The 26,108-nt window shown below is 35.5% G+C and overlaps 1 protein-coding gene across 1 annotated transcript; it reads right to left on the minus strand.

Moving 5' to 3' along the window:
* Window positions 1-1,650: 1,650 nt before the first annotated feature.
* On the minus strand, window positions 1,651-26,106 carry LOC145732474 (uncharacterized). Its single transcript, XM_081984760.1, has 6 exons — window positions 25,986-26,106; window positions 19,475-19,755; window positions 10,720-11,035; window positions 5,630-5,684; window positions 3,895-4,074; window positions 1,651-1,871 (listed from the first exon to the last, which is right to left on the minus strand). The coding sequence occupies exons 1-6, from the start codon at window positions 25,995-25,997 to the stop codon at window positions 1,726-1,728; spliced, it is 990 nt and encodes a 329-aa protein (XP_081840886.1). The 5' UTR covers window positions 25,998-26,106; the 3' UTR covers window positions 1,651-1,725.
* Between the last annotated feature and the right edge of the window lie 2 nt (window positions 26,107-26,108).

A 26,108-nucleotide genomic window follows, 5' to 3' on the forward strand; every position in this document is an offset into this window, starting at 1 on the left:
GGCTCCATAAGGTGGAATTTTTTCCTTCGAAATAGGCCAACAAGACCTTCTCGTTTATATGATTTACATTTTTATCTTTGCACCAAGCATCAAATTTGGCATATGGCATATTTTGTCGGAATAACAGTGGATAAGGCACTTTGGGCGGTTTCTTCAATATCTTTGTTAATATCACTTTCTTAGAAGAAAATGCCAAAGGGTAAGATAATAACATCCTGAACGGGAAAACCTCCGGGGGAGGACGTGGAGGTAAAGGAAATAATAAGTGAAAGTAGGGAGGGGATTTAGAAGTTGAGGGATTGGAAAAAAAGATTGGAACTATGTCTAAGTTGGCAATGTGGACAATTGGCGAAGGAGCCAATTATAAGGATCAGCTAAAAATGTATTTTCTGTCATTTTTGCCAAAATTGCCAAGAATTGAATTTTCTATCAGGAGCACAAAAAGTGCAAGAGGTAATTTAAGTTTTCTTGACAATTGGCGAAGGAACCAATTATTAGAAAAGCTAAAAATGTATTTTCTGTCATTTTTGCTCTCCTGAGTCAAAATACAATTTTTTGCCATAATTGTCAAGAATTGAATTTTCTATCAGGAGAACAAATTAAAGTGCAAGAGGTAATTTAAGTTTTCTTGACAATTGGCGAAGGAGCCAATTATAAGGATCAGCTGAAAATGTATTTTCTGTCATTTTTGACAAAATTGTCAAGAATTGAATTTTCTATCAGGTGAAATCTGACTGAGGATTTGGGATCAGCAACTCCAAATTAGCTGAAAACGAGTGGTCACTCAAGGGGTCCAAGTCAAAAAATGACAAAATTACAGTTTGTGCGACGTTGCCAAGCGAGAAACCTAACTTTTTTGCTATTTAAGCTAGAGCGTTCGTCTCAACGTCATTTTATGCTAAAATTGCCTGGAAAACACGCTAATGCAGTCGGTTTGACGATATCTCCAAAACTGACAGAGTTAACCATATTTTAGCAAAAAGTCCGAGCTGTGTGAGAGGTACGTAAAATCTGACTGAAGATTTGGATTCAGCGACCCCAAATTAATTGAAAACGAGTGGTCACTTAAAGGGTTCAAGTTAAAAAATAACAAAATTAAGGGAGAGAAGCAGTGTCAAAATTTGAAGTGCCAGAAACACAGTTTTGAAAGGACAGTTAGGGACAAAATCGCCGGTAAAACCCACTTGGAGTGAGAAAATTACAGTTTTAAGCAAATTTTTGGAATCCTCATTAAATTTCCTATAAAATAATTCTATACATATAATGATAGATTGAGATGTACGTGTCCATACTATCAATTGTCCAGTTTGTTAACAATGTTACCATTTCCATAGAAAAATTAGGCAAAATCATGCATAATGAACACGTTGGGAAACTTCTATTTTATGTAACTCACCAGTGTTTGCAGTAGTAACCATAGTTGGGTAACTCAATTAGAGTTAATGGTCTTTTGCTAAGTTATGGAAGAAGGGCAAAAAAAAACAAATACACAAAAAAAAAAAATTAAAAAAAGAAAAAAAATAAAAAATAAAAAATTTTATAGAAATAAAATAATAAAAAAAAGAAAAACTAAAAAAAAATTGAAATTATTTTTTTTTTTGTAATTTTGTTTTTTTTATTATTTTTTTACGCAACTTTTAATGCAACAAATTCCATTTTTTACTCTCTTTATTATTTTAAAACTTGGTCACGTTTAAAACAATTTTCTCATGTTTGTTCAAATATTCAGGATTTCTTAGCTTTCGATGGATTTCTCAGTCCTTCCAACAGTGGCGATTCCTTATCATTATGGAACGGTTGTTTGTGAATGTGCGGCTGATCGGAGGACACTATACCAGCAGGAGCTACAGGCAGAGGTGGATTTCGATTGACTAGAAACCAAAAAACAAATTTAAAAAGTAGTCTTGACAGTGTAATAGTTAGAGTACGGATTAAAAAGCAAAAAATTAGAAAAAAAACAAATCTTGTCAAGTAAAGGAGTAAATTAGGGTGAAAGCAGCGGGTGAATAAAAATGTGCGATTTTATGGTGAAGCAACTTTGACGCCCTCTAGCGGCCAAACGGTATGACCAATCATACATGTGGGGATATTTTTGGAAAGCTTGTAATCTGAACTATCTTTTGTTTTCTATGACATTTTGACGTATCTTGTCAAGTAAGGGAGTAAATTAGGGTGAAAGCAGCGGGTGTCTAAAAATGTGCGATTTTATGGTATAGCAATTTTGACGCCCTCTAGCGGCCAAACGGTATGACCAATCAACTCATGAGGGGATATTTTTGGAAAACTTGTATACTGCACTATCTTTGGTTTCCTATGACATTTTGACATATCTTGTCAAGTAAGGGAGTAAATTAGGGTAAAAGCAGCGGGTGTCTAAAAATGTGCGATTTTATGGTGAAGCAACTTTGACGCCCTCTAGCGGCCAAACGGTATGACCAATCCACTCATGTTGGGATATTTTTGGAAAAATTGTAATCTGCACTATCTTTTGTTTTCTATGACATTTTGACGTATCTTGTCAAGTAAGGGAGTAAATTAGGGTGAAAGCAGCGGGTGTCTAAAAATTAGTAATTTTGCCCTCTAGCGGCCAAACGGTATGACCAATCAACTCATGAGGGGATATTTTTGGAAAACTTGTATACTGCACTATCTTTTGTTTTCTATGACATTTTGACATATCTTGTTAAGTAAGGGAGTAAATTAGGGTGAAAGCAGCGGGTGTCTAAAAATTAGTAATTTTGCCCTCTAGCGGCCAAACGGTTTGACCAATCAACTCATGAGGGGATATTTTTGGAAAACTTGTATACTGCACTATTTTTTGTTTTCTATGACATTTTGACATATCTTGTTAAGTAAGGGAGTAAATTAGGGTGAAAGCAGCGGGTGTCTAAAAATTAGTGATTTTGCCCTCTAGCGGCCAAACGGTATGACCAATCAACTCATGAGGGGATATTTTTGGAAAACTTGTATACTGCACTACTATCTTTTGTTTTCTATGACATTTTGACATATCTTGTCTAGTAAGGGAGTAAATTAGGGTGAAAGCAGCGCGTGTCTAAAAATGTGCGATTTTATGGTGAAGCAACTTTGACGCCCTCTAGCGGCCAAACGGTATGACCAATCATACATGTGTTTATATTTTTGGAAAGCTTGTAATCTGCACTATCTTTTCAAACCATGAAAATTGGTTTAAAAACAAAAAAATGAGCAAAATTATGAAAATTCAATTTTTGTCAAAAGTTTGCAATTTTGACAAATTTTTATTGTGCTCCAGGAGGGTTCTAAAGCACAGCAAAGGGCATATTTATACAAAAGAACCTTAAATTAGGTGAAATAAGCACAAAAAAAGCACTTTAAAATTTTTCACTTTTCAAAAAAATTGAAAGAATGGGGGGGTACTAGAGAGGTTTTTTAGGTAGTTTTTGAAATTCAATATTTCGGTAACATGAGGAGCTACAGAGGCCATTTTTAATCCATTTTGTAGTATTTTTTATGCTTTTTCGAATGGCGTAGGAACGAATTTCCTGCGAATTTAAATAAAAGAGCTACGATTTTTCAAAAAGTAAAAAAATTCAATTTTTGTCAAAAGTGCAATTTTGGCAAATTTTTATTTTGCTCTATAAGCGTTTCAATGCATAGCATTGAAAAAAAAAAAGAAATAATAAAAAAAATGAGAAAAAATGTAAGAAAAAAAAGGAGAAAAAAAAATATAAAAAAAATGTTAAAAAAAACCATACAAAAAATAACAGCAAAAGAGCAGAAAAATCTAAAAAGCACACAAAAAGAAGAAAAAATCTGTCAAATGACCAGTTTTTGCACGAATCCCCATTAGATGTCAAAGGTTGCTTTTCCTATTTACAAAACGCCTAGAAATCCCTAGCAATAGTACCATACCTAGACCATCTTGGTCCTCATCAACTTGTACAGGAGGTTCGGCTTCTTGTGCAGGAAATTCGGCTACAGTGATGTTTTTTGGAGGTAAATCAGCTTCGCTCTCCACTACAACAGCATCTTGCACCGGATCAGTCACAGCTTCGGTGTTAGTCGACAGTTCAGGTTTGTTCGGCTTAGGTACTAGGAAAATGTAAGAAATATCGTGTTATTAAACAGAAGATGTTTATGCTTAACCGGAAAAAGTTACTACATTATGTTGTTTTAAGTTATTTCCTCTGTAAAGCAAATACTATCTTAAAAGCTACCAAATAAGTAAAAAGACCTTTTGCTTTAATTATAATCCAATACAATGTAGAAGATAAATTTGTCTTTTAACCAGAAAAAAAACTTTCTTCTTCTATTTCTTTAATTTTCCTTTTTTTTCTTCTTTTTCTTTTTTTTATTTATTTTTTATTTTTTTTTTTCTTTTTTTTCCTTTTTTTTTTCTTTCCTCCCCGCCTTTCCATTTCTAGCAGTCCGTGTCCAATTCCTTTAGATTTTTTTTTCTTCTTTTTCTTTCATTTTTTTCTTTAATTTGTTTTTTTTTTCTTCTTTTGTATTTTTTTTCTTCTTCCCTTCCCGCCTTTCCATTTCTAGCAGTCCGGGTCCAATTCCTTTCCATTTTTTTCTTTTTTTTTTCTTCTTTTCTTTTTTTTTCTTCTTCCCTTCACGCCTTTCCATTTCTAGCAGTCCGGGTCCAATTCCTTTCCATTTTTTTTTTCTTTTATTTTTTTTTCTTCTTTCCTCCACGTCTTTGTCTAGTTTATTGTCAAATTGGGGGGTAATTCCAATCGTCTCTAGTCCATATGTGAGAACCAACATCACGCAGGCATCAATCCTTTTCAAATTTACAGGAAATTCACTAAATTTAAGGATCAATCCTAGTCTGGCCCAGAAGAGGCCTTCTCTTCTTGTGATTTCAGAAGATGATTGTCTTTGCCAAGTTTGTGGCTTAAGTAAACATTTTCCGAGACAACCTCCAGAGGCTGGTCGTTAACGATCACCCGGATGTCTTCTGTACTCATGATCTTTGATTTGTTCAAGTCCAATAGGCAGCGATGCTCGATGAAGCTCCTGAAGAATGCTTTTCAGCTTCTTTAGTTCACAGACGCACTCCATCGATGTTAATCCCTTTCTCTTGCCAATCAAGTTATTTGAAGACAGAAGAAGTAAAAAGTTTGGTGCAAGAGATTGGCATAGATTCTAGGAACATCCGTGTGATCCAGCGTCTTTACCTACAACAGACTGTCTACACAGACAGTTTCCAGGTTTAGGACAGAACTGTAACTGACAGCCAAATGTCATATGTCAAGTAATGACGTAATAATAAATAGGTAAATCAAGTCTTGGAAAGGTAAATATTTTAAATTTGACAAATGAAGAACCAAACGTTCACACATGTTAGATTCACAACAACATTTCTGCTTCAATCAACTGTTACGTCACTCCGTTTTGCTTTGATTTTTGCTATATATTGGTGGTGTTCGCGAGTGGACTGAACCAGTGAGTAATAGCCGTGACGCATTACTCACGGATAGGTAATGGGTGTTATTTGAAATTCGAAACCATTGAGTAACAGGCATATCATTAATATTGGTAATATTATTTATTATTAATTTTCTGTCATGTAAATGAATGACAAGAAGTACATACATTACACATAAATAATAGTAACAATAGTTGTTTTGTTTCTTACCTTGTTCAATGGTGATGGTAATTTTGATTGGATTCTCGGAAACCGCATACACAACCTAACAAAAGCAAAAAATTAAAAAAAAATAAAAAATTGAAAAAAAGCGATTGAAGAGAAAACTACTAAAAATAATTATAATAATAATAATAATAATAATAATAATAGTATTTTATTAGCTGCAAAGGCTACATACAAAAAACAATTAATTTTTAACTTTAATAAAAATTAACACAATTTCAGACGATAACAGAAGATTAAAATAACAATTTACACTTGAATATTAGACATCACATATTCCATCATCATAGCTTTAAAGTTGTTCAAATTACTACAGTCTTTAATAGCGTTAGGCAATTTATTAAATTCCGAGAGTCCCCTATACAAGATGGAATTTGACATTTGGTTAGAGCGATATCTATCAACTAAAATAAAATCATTACAGTTTCTCGTTTGATAGGTATGAATGTTCTTAAAATACTTCACTTTATCACATTATTAACAGACATTACATTTACTACATTTAACATTAAGTGTACAGGGTGATTGATTGAATTTTGACCACCCCCTTAACTTTCTTAATTTTGATTTTAGCAAAAAACGTTAAATACAAAACCAGTAGATATTTATGTCTACTTTATTTTTAGATAAACAGATATTATACAGGGTGTCCCAAATTTGAGTAATAAACCAAACTTATGTTTTTTTAAATACGATGACCAACTTTTTATCCGATATTTGAATTCTCCGTCAAATTCTAGGCCTAATTGATGTAAAATGTCTGTATCGATATTCAACTGTTTCCGCAGCAGCGTCGTTGATTGGTTGAATTTTGACCACCCCCTTAACTTCTTTAATTTTGATTTTAGCAAAAAACGTTAAATACAAATCTAGAAGATATTTAGGTCTACTTTATTCTTAGATGAACAGTTATTATACAGGGTGTCCCAAATTTTAGTAACGAACCAAACTTATGTTTTTTTAAACACAATGACCAACTTTTTATCCCATATTTGCATTCTACGTCAAATTTTAGGAATTGATGTAAAATGTCTGTAACGATATTCAACTGTTTTCGCAGCATCTGTTACTTTAACAATGTTTCCTCGACTATGTGATTAAAGTTTAATTTAGTTACTCAAATTTGGGGCAGCCTGTATAATAACTGTTTATATAAGAGTAAAAGTAGACCCAAATATCTATATCTGTTGCTACAACTAGTTTTTTTACTAAAATCAAAAATACGGAGTTCGGTGGTTAAAATTTAATCAATCAAGCACTCTGCTGCGAAAACATTTGAATATCGATACAGACATTTTACATCAATTAGGCCTAGAATTTGACGTAGAATTAAAATATAGATTAAAAAGTTGGTCATTGTATTTAAAAAAAACATGTTTGGTTTGCTACTTAAATTTGGGACACCCTGTATAATAACTCTTTATCTAAGAGTAAAGTAGACCTAAATATCTACTAGTTTTGTATTTAACGTTTTTTGCTAAAATCAAAATTAAAGAAGTTAAGGGGGTGGTCAAAATTCAACCAATCAACGACGCTGCTGCGGAAACAGTTGAATATCGATACAGACATTTTACATCAATTAGGCCTAAAATTTGACGTAGAATTCAAATATCGGATAAAAAGTTGGTCATCGTATTTAAAAAAACATAAGTTTGGTTTATTACTCAAATTTGGGACACCCTGTATAATAACTGTTTATCTAAAAATAAAGTAGACCTAAATATCTACTGGTTTTGTATTTAACGTTTTTTGCTAAAATCAAAATTAAGAAAGTTAAGGGGGTGGTCAAAATTCAATCAATCACCCTGTACAGGGTGCTGCATTTTCGATGGTTTTACGGGGTACAGAGAAAACGGTAATAGATAGAAAAAAAGTAGCATACGTGTTCTGATCTCTTTTTCTGAGCTGAGATGACTGGCGAAAAGTGGGCGGCGCAAACTTCTTTTGTTTCAAAGATACGGGGGGTTTTCGAAAAAGTTCAGTTGCTCTTTAAGTTATCAAAAAAGAAAGAACGGTTCCCGGTAGAAGTTTTCATGTAGAATCCAATGGCGTAGTCAGTTTGTTTCTATTCCGTTTAGTTTCTGATATATGACAGTAAGTTACATTTTTTTTAAATGGAACATCCTATATATTTTTACGACATTTAATTCTGTTGATTTTTACCTTTTCAACGGTGTATTACAACATATAAGTTTGTAGAGGTTAATCCTGTTATTTTAAAAAAAAAACCTTTGCTAAGCTAAAAAAAGGCCAATATCTAAAATACCAAACAAAATCGGAAATCATATAAACTAACACATCAGAAAATTAAATATTTTAAATAAATCTTATTAAAAATCTAAGTTACAAACAGTTCTACCGTCACTTTAATAAGAAAAGTGGCTATTTCTATTTTCTACTATTTTTAAGGTAGGTTGGAACTGTTTATAAACGACATATAACATGTTAATATGAACATATCCAAATTTTGTTTCGACTGTGGGTATTTTTATACATATTATTTAGCACTTTTTTGTTAAGGAAACGCTTTATTATGTATTATTTATTTTATTAAGTCATTAGATAAAAAATTTAATGAGGATTCCAAAAATGTGCTTAGAAACACGATTCGGTGACTTCAAATGGGTTTTACATGCTATTTTGTCCCTGACTGTTCTCTCAAACTGTGTTTTTTTGCAATTCAAACTTTGATATCGTTTTTCTCCCTGACTGAACTCGATTTTGAAATGTTTTATTATGTCATTAGATAGGAGATTTAATGAGGATTCCAAAAAAGTGCTTAGAAACACGATTCGGTGACTTCAAATCGGTTTTACATAATACTTTGTCCCTGACTGTTTTTTCAAACTGTGTTTTTTTCAATTCAAACTTTGACATCGTTTTTCTCCCTGACTGAACTCGTTTTTAAAATGTTTTATTATGTCATTAGATAGAAAATTTAATGAGGATTCCAAAAATGTACTTAGAAACTCGATTTGGTGACTTCAAATGGGTTTTACATGCTATTTTGTCCCTGACTGTTCTCTCAAACTGTGTTTTTTTGCAATTCAAACTTTGATATCGTTTTTCTCCCTGACTGAACTCGATTTTGAAATGTTTTATTATGTCATTAGATAGTAAATTTAATGAGGATTCCAAAAATGTGCTTCGAAACACGATTCGGTGACTTCAAATGGGTTTTACATGCTATTTTGTCCCTGACTGTTCTCTCAAACTGTGTTTTTTTGCAATTCAAACTTTGATACCATTTTTCTCCCTGACTGAACTCGATTTTGAAATGTTTTATTATGTCATTAGATAGTAAATTTAATGAGGATTCCAAAAATGTGCTTCGAAACACGATTCGGTGACTTCAAATGGGTTTTACATGCTATTTTGTCCCTGACTGTTCTCTCAAACTGTGTTTTTTTTGCAATGCAAACTTTGATACCATTTTTCTCCCTGACTGAACTCGATTTTGAAATGTTTTATTATGTCATTAGATAGCAAATTTAATGGGGATTCCAAAAATGTGCTTAGAAACACGATTCGGTGACTTCAAATGGGTTTTACATGCTATTTTGTCCCTGACTGTTCTCTCAAATTGTGTTTTTTGCAATGCAAACTTTGACATCGTTTTTCTCCCTGACTGAACTCGATTTTGAAGTGTTTTATTATGTCATTAGATAGGAAATTCAATGAGGATTCCAGAAATATGCTGAAAAAGACAGTTCAAAAAACTGTTTATACTATATGACATGTAACATGTTAATATGAACATGCCAAATTTTGTTTCGACTGTAGGTATTTTTATACATATTATTTAGCACTTTTTTGTTAAGGAAACGCTTTTTTTCTAATTACCAAGATTAACGTTTACAAAATTATATGTTTTAATACACCGTTAAAAAAGTAAAAATCAACAGAATTTAATAAACTAAAAATATATAAGGTGTTCCATTTAAAAAAATATAACTTACTGTCATATGTCAGAAACTAAACGTAATAGAAAAAAACTGACTACGCCATTGGATTCTACGTCAAAACTTCTACCGGAAACCGTTTTTTCCTTTTTTGATAACTTTAATAGCAAATGAAATACAGAGGGGGTTCCAAAATGACCAATTTTCAAAAACCCCCCGTATCTTTGAAACAAAAGAAGTTTGCGCCGCCCACTCTTCGCCAGTCATCTCAGCTCAGAAAAAGAGATCAGAACACGTATGCTACTTTTTTTCTATCTATTACCGTTTTCTCTGTACCCTGTAAAACCATCGAAAATGCAGCACCCTGTACAGGAGTGTATCGGTTACATTTCAATATCGTTCTTAAAGCTCTATTTTGAATTACTTGTAGTTCGTTTATTTTATAGTTCGGTAAGTTATATAACAGTGTAGAACAAAACTTAAGATGTGGTGCCCCAATACAGTTATACATGAGATATTTCTTATACATGGAAATATTATTGCCCACTCTATTAATAAACCCTACTCTTTGGGAAAACTTCCTCTTGATATAATCAGCATGCGCGCGAAAAGTCAGTTCCGAATCCAATATAATTCCAAGATATTTAATTTTAGCTTCATGTATCAACCTATTATTATTTATTTCAATGTTAATACTATGCATATCAATACTACCTAATTTCTGTTTCTTCCCAAATATGCACAACTTAGAAATCGACAAAATACAGGAAATTTAAAATATTTCATGGCTTTTAATATGGAAAAGGCAACGTTTAAGTTCAATATCGACAGAGACAGAAAATATCACAGTGTTGCCAGATAGTTTTCAAAAATGTTTTGTACTCTCATTCTTAGTTGAAAAAAAACCAAAATAGTGCGTAATGATTTTAGATTTTAAAAATTGTTAAATTGCAGAAAGTAGATCCGAAGATTGCAAAGTAAAAAATCCTTTCTTCACTAAAATTTTGATCATCAATTTAATGTTACAAGCCCACTGGTTGAATGATTATGGACAAAAGTTTGAAGAATATGGTTTTAGGTATTAAATACAACTTAAAATTTTTTATTCAAACTTTTCCCCAAGTGTGACGTATTTGACTAATAATTAATTTTTTTTTTATTTTTTTTACATACCTGAATAGATAAAGGCGATTCGGGTGAAACAATTGTGTCAGCTAAAACTGGCGCCATGACAGCACCAATTTTCAAAGGTACTTTAACACCTTGATGGACTATCTGTACTTGGGAAGGAAAAAGCACTTCCGTCTTCAAATTTCCCACTACGATGGGTCGTTCCAAAACCATTTTCACCACCGGGGTACATTCAATGGAATTGTTAATTTTTGTCTCATTACTAGCTCCCACAAGTGGGATTTTTGGGGAAATACATCCTTCGGATACCAGATTTAAAGTGTTGGTGGAAACGACGAATAACGGCAACGCAGACAATCTGAAAACAGTTGTTACTAAGAAACTGTTAATACAAAAGCAAAACCCGTTGTGTTTGTATCAGTTTGCTAATAATAATAATAATAATAATAAATGCTTTATTTGCTCAAGTACACTGCTTCGCAGTGTTTAGCATTGTCAAAGGTACATACATATACGTTACAAATTACACAATATACAGCATACATTGTTTCATTCTGTGATTTTTAGAGCTTCATGCCCAAATTGGGGGAAATTTTACAATTTAGATAATTGTGACAGTTGTCACGTGATATTAGAACACTATTTCTTTAGATGGACACGTGACAACTGTCAAATTTAAGGCCGAGAAGCTAAAAACCACAACTTGTCTCAAATACTTTAAGAAAATTGTTTCATTCTGTGATTTTTAGAGCTTCATGCCGAAACTGGGCGAAATTCCTCAGTTTTGATATTTGTGACAGTTGTCACGTGATATTAGAACACTATTTCTTTAGATAGTCACGGGACAATTGTCGAAATAATGGTCGAGAAGCTAACATTACCTATATGGTGTAACTATTGCTAATATAAAATTCATCTAAGAAGTAACAGATCTAAAAGTAATTGTTTTATTTTCGTTTTAAATGTAGCATAAGGCAAAGTTTTTAGTTGATTGGGCAGGGAGTTGTACAGTTTGATGCTGTTACTGATGTAGCTCTTGTCGTCCATAAGTTTGCCCATAATTCTTATTGTAACAGACCTTTTGCCAGTCTGTCGAATTTCCCCCAGAATTATAAGCCATATGATGGTTTGGACTGGAAAAGAAGCACGTATGCTGTGCGGGAGACTGCTATTGGAGTTGGTGTGCGAGATTCTGCGGAGGAGAAATAGGGTCGAAGAGAGGCTTTTTGCCAATTCAGGTCAAGGATTACTCCTAAAAATTCGAAGAGGAGAATATGGCAGTTTCTGTTTTTTCGAAGTTGAGGGGGTTTGGTCTAGAAGGGTTGTGTCATCTGCATATTGAACCGATGTGAGATTTGAGAGATGGGAAGGTAGTTCATTTACATACAAGATATATAGGGGCCAGAGTGTAGACCCTTGCTCTTACACGGAGAGCCTCCGACCAGTTGGAAGCGGTCTGAAAGGTATGACTGAACAAGTTGTAGCGAGTTACCCCTAAAGCCGTAGTATACAAGTTTGCTAAGTAGGATCCGGTGTGACACACAGTCAAACGCCTTTGAGAGGTCGCAGAAGATCTTCTTTTCCGAGAGGAGATTACTTCTTTCCAGAGGGCGTATTCTTGAAACAAGGGAAACAAATAATCAAGAGAAAGACCCGTAGAATGTGACAGAAACCCACCATTGTCAGCTACTTCTGTCACATTCTACCAACAATTTTCTTGACAATTCTGTTCCCTGCTTTCAAGAATTAGGTCCCAGGAAAGCGGTCAGCCGATTGTTTAGGCTGATTTCGATGGGCTTAGATAGAACCGGGACTAAGGAACTAGGTCTGTGGTTACTTGGGTCGTTTTCATCACCTTTTTTTGGAAGATGGGGATTGCTCTACTAGTTTTTAGTTTACTTGGGAAACTCCCAGAGATGTAACATTATAATAATGGAGAGGGGCAGTGCGAGAGCTTCAGAGAGCTGCTTTAGAATTTTGTTACTGAGGCCAAATAAATCTTTAGCTGTGCTGTCGCTTCAGCTCTTCAGGATTGTCATAACACCTGTAGGAAGACTCAGGTGCTAAGAATAAGGATTGTTGTGTATGATTTGTGAGGTGATGTGTGTGGACCTCTGAAGATTGGTTGAAATAGTGTCCGATATATTGGCAAAAAACGTGTTGAGTTCATTTGGGGAGAGTGTCGTTTGTCTGATGATTTTGGAGTCATTGATTATGTTCCAGATTACTATTGGTTTATTGGTGTGGTTTTCAATGTTGCTGGTAAATAAATTAATTTTTGCTTGAATTATTTTGGCCTTGTATAAGTGTTTTTGTTGTTTTATCGCTTGTGTCAAGTTGACATTTGGATTTTGTTTGTCAAAAAAGGTGAGTAAGTTTAGGGAGTTTCGGTGTGCTTTAAGTTCATTGTTGAACAATTTTTTATTCCTGATGCTACCTGAATATGTGCCTATTCACTTTTGAGAATATTATTTTTGAAGAATTCTTCGTTCAGTGTCCAGCTGATTGAAAAGTAAGAAAGATTAACGAGAAAACACTGTGCGCAAAGCTCTTGGATACTCTATCATACTTCTGGCAAAAATGATGATTTAGGAACGCCATCTGTATGTTCCTAAATCTTGTCGCTAGCTAGATTCAAACTTTCAGAAGGGAAAGTTTGAATTCCATAGTATCCAGAAAGTAGTCCAGAAAGTATTGAACATCCATATGTTCAATAATCTTTCTTGCAACTCGTCAACGTAGTTCTCAATGTTCGTGCTTTGGCCTGTTGGAGATCCGAACACATCACATGGAAGTCGAAGTTCTCGACCAAACAGAACTTTAGATGGTGACTGTCCAGTTGAGTTGTGGACAGAGCGGACAGGCGGGTCATGTTGCAAGGCAGGATCCATCTAGATGGACTAATAAAATAATGCAGTGGCGCCCAAGAGCCACAAAAAGAAATGCAGGAAGACCCCCAAGCGTTGGCGGGATGACATCCAGAAGATAGCAGGAAGAAACTGGTTTCAAACTGCCCTGGATAGACGGACATGGAAATCATTGGAAGAGGCCTACATTCAGGAGTGGATGGACATAGGCTAAAGAAGAAGAAGAAGAAGAAGAAGAATTTGATGTAGTCACGTCTGTAGTAGGTGGCAAGTCCTAGAACGCTTCTCAGTTCGTGTTTATCCTTCGGTACTGGCCATTCTCTGATTGCTTGGCTCTTCTTGTTGTCCGTCTGAATTCCGTCGACCGACATCACATGCCCAAGAAATTCGACTTGCTTTTGGAAGAGCCAACACTTTTTGGCGTTCAATCAAAGATGAGCACCACCTATTCTAGCAGATACTTCTTGTAAGTTGTTCAGATGTTCTTAAAAAGTTTTTCCCATCACCATGATATTGTTGCGAAGCGAACTTTTGATTATTAGTTAGGATTTCTTTAGTTATTTGTTGTTACCCTTGTATGTTACGTTGCTTTGTTTACGTTCTACATTGTTTTGTCTGTGTTCTAGAAAATCCTGGCTCCGTTGCTTATATAGAGAGAGATTTATGTTTTAGCTTAATAAGTGTGAGAGAGAAAGTCAATTTCATGAATATTTGGGAACTTTCTGGAAACCTATATACGCAGCTGAGTAGTTGTTTTTGAGTTGATGGTTGTAGTGAAGTCGAAGTTGTCAGATAACGAGGTTAAAAGTCAGTGTCAGTGTATTGTTTGTAAACAATATACAGTGTTGTACAAGAAGTGTGTTATTAAGGAGTACGACGGTACATTTGGTGTCAGAAGTGGGATATCTTATACAGGACATGGCGGATCGCAGCGTCATTGAGCCATCCACCAGCCCTTGGAGTTCTCCTGTGGTACTTGTTACTAAGAAAGATGGGTCGTCAAGATTCTGCGTGGACTATAGAAGACTAAATGAAGTTACTAAGAAAGACAGTTAACCCTTGCCCAGAATAGATGTCACCATAGACACTCTGGCTAACGCAAAGTGGTTTTCCACCTTGGATCTAAAAAGTGGTTACTGGCAAGTGGAGATGGATCAACGGGACAAAGAGAAAACTGCCTTCTCAACTGGAAATGGCTTGTGGCATTTTAACGTCATACCTTTTGGACTTTGCAATGCTCCGGCAACCTTCGAAAGATTAATGGAAACTGTTCTACGAGGATTGACTTGGAAAACCTGTCTTGTTTATTTAGACGACATCATTATTATGGGCAAAAAATTTGAAGAACACCTGCAAAACGTTGAAGAAATCTTCCAGAAGTTCAGAGGGGCAAACCTGAAATTAAATCCGAAGAAGTGCAGCTTTTTCCAAGAAGAAGTCGAATACTTGGGACACGTTATATCGTCAAAAGGAGTAAAAACCGACCCGAAGAAAACTGAAGCTGTAAAAAATTGGCCTGTTCCGAAAGACAAGCACGAATTAAGAAGTTTTCTGGGATTGTGTTCCTATTACAGAAGGTTTGTTCGTGGATTTGCTAATATAGCCAGACCCCTACACAAATTGACGGAGAATAACCAGCCCTTCGAATGGACTACAACATGTCAGGAAGCCATGGAAAAACTGAAAGTAACCCTTTGTTCTCCACCAGTTTTGGCTTTTCCACGACCTGGGAAGAGTTTATTGTGGACGCAGATGCTAGTAATATTGGTTTAGGCGGAGTTTTATCTCAAATCCAAGATGGTGAAGAACGAGTGATCGCCTATTTCAGCAAATCACTATCAAAGCCAGAGAGAAATTATTGCGTAACCAGGAAGGAGCTGTTAGCCGTAGTGAAAACAGTCGAGCAGTTTCACAAATACCTGTACGGACAACGATTCAGACTAAGGACGGACCATGCCTCTCTGAAATGGCTATTTCAATTCAAAAATCCAGAAGGACAAATAGCTCGATGGTTGCAAAGACTTCAAGAATATGACTTCCAGATTGAACACAGAAAGGGACGTTTGCACGGAAACGCGGACGCAGTGTCACGAAGACCTTGTGTGGAAGGTTGCAATCACTGTAAACGCCTGGAGATAGCTGAATTTGGAAAGCCTTGTCGAAGGATCGCTCTGAAAAATGACATCGCATGGGATCGGGAAAACTTGGCTGCCGATCAACGAGAAGACCCCCGATTTAGGACAGATAATTAACTGGAAAGAGCGTGGAGAAAGACCAAATTGGGAGGAGATTTCCGCTAAGTCTCCAACATTAAAGGGATATTGGGCATTATGGGAGTCCCTTATTATTGATGGAGATTTACTAAAAAGAAAATGGGAAAGTCCGGATGGGAAAGAAGAACGACTACAGGTAGTTCTGCCAAGAAACCGAGTTAGTGACGTACTGAAAGAAGCCCATAGTGGAATTGGTGGAGGGCACTTTGGCATCAACAAAACGTTAAATAAAGTTAGGGAAAGGTTCTATTGGCTACAAAGCCGCTCAGATGTAGAAGATTGGTGTCGGCGTTGCGCAGACTGTTTCAGTAGCAAGGGTCCCAAAACTCGGAGCCGACGATGTATGAAGCAGTATAATGTCGGAGCTCCGTTTGAGAGGATTGACGTTGATGTAGCTGGACCTTTTCCCAAAACTAATTCCGGAAATCGCTATGTCTTGGTCGCAATGGACTACTTCAGTAAATGGCCAGAAGTGTACGCAATACCAAACCAGGAAGCCGCTACTGTAGCAGAAGTTCTGGTTGACAACTTCTTCTGCAGATTTGGAGTACCGAGGGAGCTGCATTCGGATCAAGGGCGTAATTTCGAATCGGCAGTATTCACGGAAGTGTGTGACCGATTGGGAATTAAGAAAACCAGAACTACTCCATTTCACCCACAGTCAGACGGAATGGTGGAACGTTTCAACCGGACACTAGACAACTACCTAAGGACAGTCGTCGATAACAATCAGACAGATTGGGATCAGCACATTCCGTTGTTCCTGATGGCTTATCGATCGGCAGTACATGATTCCACTGGCAAAACACCAGCTAGTGTTGTCTTTGGAAGGGAGCTTCGTTTGCCAATGGATCTTTTTTTTGGACGACCGGAAGAACCCCCAGCCTCTTGTGATAGCTATTCAGAAAAATTGGCGCAACGCTTGCACGTGATCCATGAGGAAGTCCGGCAGAAGTTGAAATTTGCAAGCGACCGACTAAAGACAAGATATGACAAAAGGGCCAACAGCAGCGGATTCCAAGCCGGTGATCAGGTCTGGTTATACAATCCTGCTCGAAAGAAAGGAAAGTCCCCGAAGCTACAGAGGTCATGGGAGGGACCCTACGACGTTATAAAGCGTCTGAACGACGTCGTCTACAGAATACAGCGAGGACATCGAGCGAAAATGAAAATAGTTCACCTGGATCGACTTGCACCTTACCGACCACCCAAAGCTGGTGAAGTTGATGATCGGGACGATCAACTCTAGGAGGGGGGCAGTGTTGCGAAGCGAACTTTTGATTATTAGTTAGGATTTCTTTAGTTATTTGTTGTTACCCCTGTATGTTACGTTGCTTTGTTTACGTTCTACATTCTTTTGTCTGTGTTCTAGAAAATCCTGGCTCCGTTGCTTATATAGAGAGAGATTTATGTTATAGCTTAATGAGTGTGAGAGAGAAAGTCAATTTCATGAATATTTGGGAACTTTCTAGAAACCATAGAAGCCTATATAAGCAGCTGAACCAGGCCAGGTTAGTTGTTGTTGAGTTGATGGTTGTAGTAAAGTCGAAGTTGTCAGATAACGAGGTTAAAGTCAGTGTCAGTTTATTGTTTGTAAATAATATACAGTGTTGTACAAGAAGTGTGTTATTAAGGAGTACGACGGTACAATATCGTCCAGATAAACCAAGAAAGTCTTCCAGTTAAGGCCACGAAGCACAATTTCCATCAGCCTTTCAAACGTAGCAGGAGCATTACACAGTCCCAAGGGCATCACATTGAATTGGTACAACCTATTTCCAGTAAAAAAAGCAGTTTTCTCCTTATCTTGCTCCTCAATGCCAACTTGCCAGTACCTACTCTTCAAATCTAAAGTAGAAAACCAACAGGATCCTGCCAAAGTCGTCAGTGTGTCGTCGATACGGGGGAGTGGATAACTGTCCTTTTTGGTCATGTCATTCAGTTTTCGGTAATCTACACAAAATCTGCTTGATCCATCTTTCTTAGTGACCAGAACAACAGGTGATGACCAAGGGCTGCATGATTCTTCTATAACTCCGTCGTGAAGCATCCTGTCCACTAATTCCTGCACTTCCTGTTGTTTGGCTATTGGTAGTCTCTTAGGTGGTTGTCGAATCGGTTGTGCATTGCCGGTGTTAATTTGGTGTTTTACAATGGTAGTTTTTCCCATATTGTTCGGTGTTCCAAATATGCTAGCATGGTCCAAAATCAGTTTCCGAGCCTTCTTCAGTTGTGGTGTTGACAGATGTTTCCAGGTCTTTTCAAGTTCATTTAAGAGCTTGTTTTCTTCCAACTGCTCCTCCTGTTCTGATAACCCATCTCAATTGGTTACTTTGACTACAGGCTTGAATACCGCAATAATTTCGCCTTTGTTGATTTTGACGTCGTCTGGAAAGATGTTTGCAACTCTTATTGGGACTTCCTCCATTTACAAGTGATTTTCCAATGAGGCATCTTCCTGGTCGGTCCGGGTCTCGTACAAGTCCAACACAGCTCTCAGAATTCTGCTCCAATTGTCCTTATTTTTACTGTCTGAGATGCCAAAACATTAATGGGTGACACTAATGGGTGACATTAATGGGTGTCCACGTTGACGAATCAAGTCCATTCCCAGAATAAATTCATCTTCAATATCTGCTACTAGCACGGTGTGGTAAAACGTAGTCGTCCCAAGGCAAATCTTGACTGTTATTTCCCCTAAAACTTTAGCCGATTGCAGGTCCTCGTAGTGCTACAACCAGTGCTACAGCCATTTCCTCGTTACTCCATCCATTTGCAGCGGCCTCAAAGTTGGTACGTTGCCCATGAGGTTTGACCGTCGTATGTGGGAGGCTTACTCTTGGATTTCTGTCTTGGTCGCCGCTAGAACGTCCAATATTTCTACGTTACGCTTTTCTTGCCGCTCTCTGTCTTCTTGACGCATTTCTATATCTTGTTGTTGCATTCTACTCTTTAAACTTCACCGTGTTCCAAATTCACTACTGCTTCACTGTCGAAACCGCTTCTTTTATATTCGGTAAACCACGTTCTAGAACCACTGCAAAACGCTTCGCGATTTGCGTCCAACATCGAAGATGCTTCTCGGTGTATTGCTTTCTAACGGCGGCCTACTACACGCGCCCGATCAGATATTGCGGCGCATCGATTCCATCCCGAATCGAGTGCTCGTTCAGTAAGTATCAAGCATAGTAGGCCCAAACCGTAACAGTATGTATCGTATTGTATGTGAGCGCTGAATGAGTTTATAGTTATAACAAGTATCACCTGATTATAGGCTACGCTGTGTGTCACTAAGTGTCACAACTGTCAAGTTTAACGTCTTGTAAAATGTCATTTACCGTCACAACTGCCAAATTTAACTCCACAGAGAACGAATAACAATTTGCGGCGTGACTCATCAAAGATACGCGACTATTTGACATTTTACAGGTTCGAGGCATTGTTTAATGAGTTTTGACAGCTGTCGGGTGATTATAAGCCTGTCATGACAAGTTCAGTGTGTCAAAGTGGTCAAAAAAGCTTTTTGAGCTTTTCGACGTTGCCAAAATGACTCAAGAGTTTTGGCTTTGGCAACGTTGATTTGAATGTAATTTTCCAGCCATTCCACGTAGAAAAGCTGTGTTGGAGTCTGAATTGTTGAAACAAGTAGGTACTTACTCTTTTGAAATTGCGTAGGGCAGTTCTGCTAATACATTTAAAGTAGATTGTGTGCTAGTCGTTAACTTCGGGAAAACATTTTCTCTGAAACCAGTCTGATGGTAGTACGGCTCGCTTGACAGGTTTGGTATGAATGGAAGGATTCTAAGTGGAAAATTAACGGCATTGTAGGAAGGATCAACGTATAACGTTGACGAAGGATAAGCGAGAGGATAAAGGAATTGGTAAGGGTTTTGCAAAGGATACGTCCATACTGTCATTAGGAAATTGCAGAGCCATATCTGAAACAATAAACAAAATCATTAGAATATGAAAATAATAGCGTTTTCTACTGTTTCTATAGTATTTTGGTTTTTTAGTTATAATGTAAACTTAAGTAGTAGTAGTAGTGATGCCCCAAAAGCTCCGGCGAGTTGACCTCAAGGCCCTTTTCGTCGTTCCACCGCTAGAGGGCGTCAAAGTTGACTTAAAATTTTCGGACATTTTCCTCAATATCTCGGAAATGGTTCAAACGATCGAGTTGAAAATTTTATTGAGTGTGGACCTCGATAAGACGCATATTTTTTCTTATGTACCATTTTTTCGTACCGTTTTTTGATAAAAAATAAAAACTGAAATTTTGAAATTTTTTAAAGGAAAGTTATTCTACGATTTTTTCGGAAAAAATTTTGAATTTTTAATTTTGACTTTGACTGTGCAAATACCTTTGGATTGGTACTCGAAATTTAAGGTTAGGTGTCAAAGTGACATACTGGCTTTAATAAGGGAGCTATGACGTAAAATGTGCGTAAAAATGAGTTTTATTAGGTTAACTCGGAAATGGTACCACTTATTGTCAATTTGAGACTAGATTTGGACTCAGCAGGTCCGAATTAGTTTATGATGTGAATTTCGTTGAAATAGTACCAAAATTATGGTACTGATATATGGAACCCATCGAGGTGTCAAAAAAATCCTCATTTGGACGAAATTTTTGTGCATCGGTTCATTCAATCGTGAATAACTCAGTTATTTAAAATATTTATTATAGACACATAATAGGATTATAGATAGCCAATAAATAGGGCTATCAAATGGTGAAAACTGCGCATCGCTAAGTTGTACCGTTTGGCCGCTAGAGGGCGTCAAAGTTGACTTAAAATTTTTTGACATTTTCCTAAATATCTCAGAAATGGGTCAAATGATCGAGTTGAAAATTTTACTGAGTGTGGACCTCGATAAGACGCATTTTTTTCCTTATGTACCATTTCTTCGTACCACGTACCGTTTTTTGATAAAAAAATAAAAGCTAAAATTTTGAAATTTTTTTAAAAATTTTGATAACAGTGGCCTTTTGTATGACTTTGTCTTCGTGAGGTTTCTACAATATGGTACTCACCAAAATTTAAAATTTTTATTAATATTGGAGCCTAATCATATTTTAATGAACGGTTTGGGTGGCTAACCCTGTATACTATACACATAACAGTTATAATGATAAAATCACTCGATCCATTACGAATGCTGCAAACATTTCAATCTTATCGAAAAGAATACATTAAAAGTAACGGTATTATACGAATTTACATTTTACAATGTCCCGTATACAGAGAGTTCATCCTAAAAATTTATTATTCCTTGTACATATTGATTTATTTACTATTAAAACCTACACAGGTTTCAATATTGCTATAGGACCTGCCACATTACCATTGACTCTTGACAACTTAAGTCAAAATAATTCGCTTATTTGACAACATTTGCACAAATACTACCAAAGGTAGTTAAAAGAGCATTTTATGGCCTACAAGATGGTAAAAAAATCAACTCGATAACTGTCAAAATAAACGAGTTACGGGCTGTCAAACTTTTGAGTGTACATGTTGGACTGAAATTTTACTCTCGACAATTCAAGTCAAAATAAATCACTTATTTGACAACATTTTTACAAATTCTACAAAAGGTAATTTAAAGAGAATTTTATGGCCTACAAGATGGTAAAAAAATCAACTCGATAACTGTCAAAATAACCAAGTAACAGCCTGTCAAAGTTGGCGTAACACATGTTTGACAATAATTTTACTCTTGACATTTCAATCAAAATAACTCGATTATTTGACAGTTTTGCTACAAATACTATAGAAAGCGACTTAAAGGTAATTTTACGGCGTACTGTATGATAGAAAAATCAATTCGATAACTGTCAAATTAACCAAGTAACAGCCTGTCAAAGTTGGCGTAACACATGTTTGACAGTAATTTTACTCTTGACATTTCAATCAAACTAGAACGATTGTTTGACAGTTTTGCTACAAATACTATAGAAGGCGGTTTAAAAGGAATTTTACGGCGTACTGTACGATAGAAAAATCAATTCGATAACTGTCAAAATAAACGAGTTACAGGCTGTCAAAATTTTGAGTGTACATGTTTGACTGAAATTTTACTCTCGAGACCGTTTAAAGAGCATTTTATGGCCTACAAGATGGTAAAAAAATCAACTCGATAACTGTCAAAATAACCAAGACAAAGTTGGTGTAACACATGTTTGACTGATGATATTTTTAACTTTTATTTAATTTAATTATTAATTAATTTTTTTTTGATTAAACTTTCTTTCCACATTTTTAAAGGAAACCAAGTTATCCATCGTTTTTGTAAAAAACAAATTTCTGTTATTTCAAAAACAAAAATGGCGTTGGGTGTTCAATTGTTTTTGCAATAACCTGATTTAACTTCTTAACGGTTTCACCAATTTTAACAAATTCGGTATTGTTGAAAAGAGCATTTCTTGGGCAATACGAATCAACCAAAATATAGTTAATTTAGTTGAATCTTTCTGCGCCAGGGGGCTACTTTTGACACCATGACTTAAATTCCAAAAAAAAAAAATTAAAAAAACAAATTTCTTTATGAAACTGCCAAATAACATCCAAATAGGCCGGTAAAAACCTTTGTTCAAATTCTCGTTCCTAACCTGAAATATTGAGAAAATGAGTTTATGAGATATGGTCGAGGAACAGTCTTGTTGGGTCAAAATTACAGTTTTAAGCACATTTTTGAAATCCTCATTAAATTTCCTATCCAATAACCTAAAAAACAGTACAATGTTTGATACAGCCAGGAAGAAAAGCAGTGTCAAAGTTTGAACTGCCAGAAACACAATTTTGAAAGGACAGTCAGGAACAAAATTGCCTGTAAATCGCAGTTGGAGTGAGAAAATTACAGTTTTAAGCAAATTTTGGAATCCTCATTAAATTTCCTATCCAATAACCTAAAAAATATTACAAAATTTGGTACACTCAGGTAGAAAAGCAGTGTCAAAATTTTAAGTGCCAGAAACACAGTTTTGAAAGGACAGTCAGGGACAAAATTGCCTGTAAATTGCAGTTGGAGTGAGAAAATTACAGTTTTAAGCACATTTTTGAAATTCTGATTAAATTTCCTATCCAATAACCTAAAAAAGTACAATATTTGATACAGCCAGGAAGAAAAGCAGTGTCAAACTTTGAAATTTTCTTAATTGTTATTTACAGTTTTTTTCCATTTATTTAAATCAATTTTTGTATAATTACGTATACCTAATTTAAGCCTGTTTTTTGGGCTGTTTTAGTGGATTTATAGAAAATCTTGCTTCTTATCTTCGAAAACATGATTTTGTAATGTTTTTTTGGATAGAAAAAGACCGAAATAAAGTTACTTAGCAGGAACTAAAAAAATATCCAAAATTTGGCCATTAAACATCAGAAAAAGAAAAATCGATAACAAAAATTTGCTTGGGCTATACTAACCCATCTTTTTCCAAGTAAATTTATGTAAACATCACTGCTTTGTGATAATTATGGCAAAGATCAGGTCAAGATACCTTAAATGTATTCTGAAATCGATTGAAATGAACATGGAAACATCATTAAATATTACATATTTACCTCATGCTGATTGCATTGACTGGTTCTTAATTAGTCAATTTATTTCAGATTCCTACCCATATGTAGGCAGATGATACCTGTTTTTAAAAGATTAAGTGTTCACACTGTAAATAACGTTTTTTTCCCAACAAATACAAGGTGATTTATTAACAAGGCAGTGACGTAAGAATTGTCGTTCCTTTTCTATTACATGTAACCTGAGCGAAATGGCAGTTTGACGTGTATGTTATTTATGAAGTTTTAAATTCGGAGCTGGCGTCCGCAATTCTGACAATGTGCCATCTGATCAACGCATTTAAAAAACAAACCGGTGTCACGTGACACAAACTGTCAAATGAAAGTCAAAGAAAAATTTTAATTTTTTTGACGTTTGTTGACAGTTTTCACACATTTTGTTTTAGTTTTTATTTTGTGTATTTGTGTTTGTAATTTTGATATTACAAATACAATTTTTTTCGTTTTTTGTGATTTTGACAGCAACGTCATGTTCGCACAGTCAAAAATTAGACAGTCTAGGAAAAAATAATTTTCCCACAAATTTTCGTGCAATTATTCAAAAAATTCTTCATAACTCGCTTATTTGAACCATTCTGTAAAGACACACCGTACAACAAAAGAAAAACAATGAATAGGACTATCACGTGACGTTGATTGGACCGGGCTAAGTTGTACCGTTTGGCCGCTAGAGGGCGTCAAAGTTGATTATTTTTTTTCTGATATTTTTATGGATATCTCAAAAACGGTTTGAGTTAGGAGGGGGAAATTTTTACCACTTATACACCCCGATGAGAGACAACTTTTGCTTAATATGAAATTTTTTCGAACAGCGCACCGTTTGCCTTTGAAAAATAAAAAACTGATTTTCTGACATATTTCACAGGGTGGTTCCCCATGGATATTTTTGAAAAACTTTTGAATTTTGAAAATTGTCTTTTACTACCTAAATAGCTTTAGATTAATGGTAGAAAGATGACATAGAGTGTTATTTGTCAAAATGTCATGTTTTAAGGGTGCCACGCCTTAAAAACTATCAGAATTGCCATAATTCAAATTTTAGTCAAAATTTAGTGCACTTTTCCAAAAAATCGTTCATAACTGGCTTATTTGAAACATTCTGTATAACCACACCATATGACAAAAGAAAGCTAATAAATAGAGCTATCACGTGACGTTGAGCGGACAGGTCTAAGTTGTACCGTTTGGCCGCTAGAGGTCGTCAAAATTGACTCAATATATCAGGAACGTCTCAAGTTAGAGGTCTGAAATTTGTACCACAAACGCACCTCGTTGGATGTCTGTTTCTCAGCCACACAATATGAAAGAAAATCTTAAGAACCAATCTAAGACAGAAGTGAATTTCAATATGACGTCACAGTGACGTAATTGGTTTTGCGAAATTACGTCATCGTGACGTCAAACACGCTCTGCTCGCTCCATGGAGTCGGCATTTGTTTTTAAACTACAGGGTGTTCCAGTTTAAGAAATGTTTGAAAAAAGTTGTTAGTTAATGATATATTACATTAAAACCTCGTATAAATTATAATTACTGTCTCTCTGCTAAGGATTTATAATCGTACTTTGGGAGGATAAGATGAAAATAATAATTGCCTATAATTTTGGAATTCCTCACATAAATGGTTGGTCTTTTCACGGTTCACGAAGAATTTAGCTATAAAATGCTCTTTCACGGTCAAACCTCAATTAAACGGTCATATACCGGGCTAAATCAGGTTTTTCAGGCAGACTTTTGACGAGAAAAAGTATAAAAATAATTCGGTCAAAACGAGGGTAATTATTGTTAATATGATATTTTCAAGAATGAGTCGGGAATGCTTTTTGAAGGTTATCGTACTCGTTTACCCGGTTCTAAGTGGGTGTAAACCTAGTCCACTGGGTGCACAAAGTTATTCTGAACATTTTTGGTTCTTTGCAAAATTTCCGTAACTCTAACCATTTTCGAGATATTCTACCTTATTTTAGAAATTGCATTAAAATTTTGAAAATGTTGTATTTTTATCATTTTATGGGGTTTAAGTAAATGTAAAAAGCTCAAAATGTTTGTCTGAAACTGCTCTTTCGTCTCGTGCCAATTTCAACACAATTAAACATATACAGGGTGTTCAAATAATAAAAAGAAATACAATTAAATTTTAAACTAACGCTCTGTCAGTTGTGACCGCGTTTACGCGGTTCTAAGTGGGTGTAAACGTAGTCCACTGGGTGCAGAAAGTCATTCTGGACATTTTTGGTTTCTTTAAAAATTTTCGTAACTCTAACCTTTTCCGAGATATTCTACCTTATTTTAGAAATTGCACTAAAATTTTGAAAATTTTGTTTTTTATCATTTTTTGGGGTTTTATTGGGACACACCGTATAATTGTGTTTACGACATTTAAAATGTTTTTTTGATGTTTAATTTGGATTATTTTGGGTTAAGTAGTATCTGAATACAAAAGAAAAAAACATAAATAATTTCCTCAATCAAATACAATTTTGCTAGACGGATTACTAACAGCTATAATCGATTACAAAGTCGATAATCCGATAATTGAAAATCGTATAAGGATGACCGGTGGGTGTGCCAAAAATACCAATTTACTTACTATTCTGGTCATGTTAACCGGTCTCCACGAAGTATCACGACACACTGTATGCTCACCAACTAAAGAAGATGGTTAGTAATTCTCTGTTTTATATGGAAAGAAGTCATTTCGGCTCCACCTTTG

The sequence above is a fragment of the Ips typographus genome, linkage group LG8 (genome assembly GCF_016097725.1).
Source record: "Ips typographus isolate SLU linkage group LG8, UJ_Ityp_2.0, whole genome shotgun sequence".
Lineage (NCBI taxonomy): Eukaryota > Metazoa > Arthropoda > Insecta > Coleoptera > Curculionidae > Ips > Ips typographus.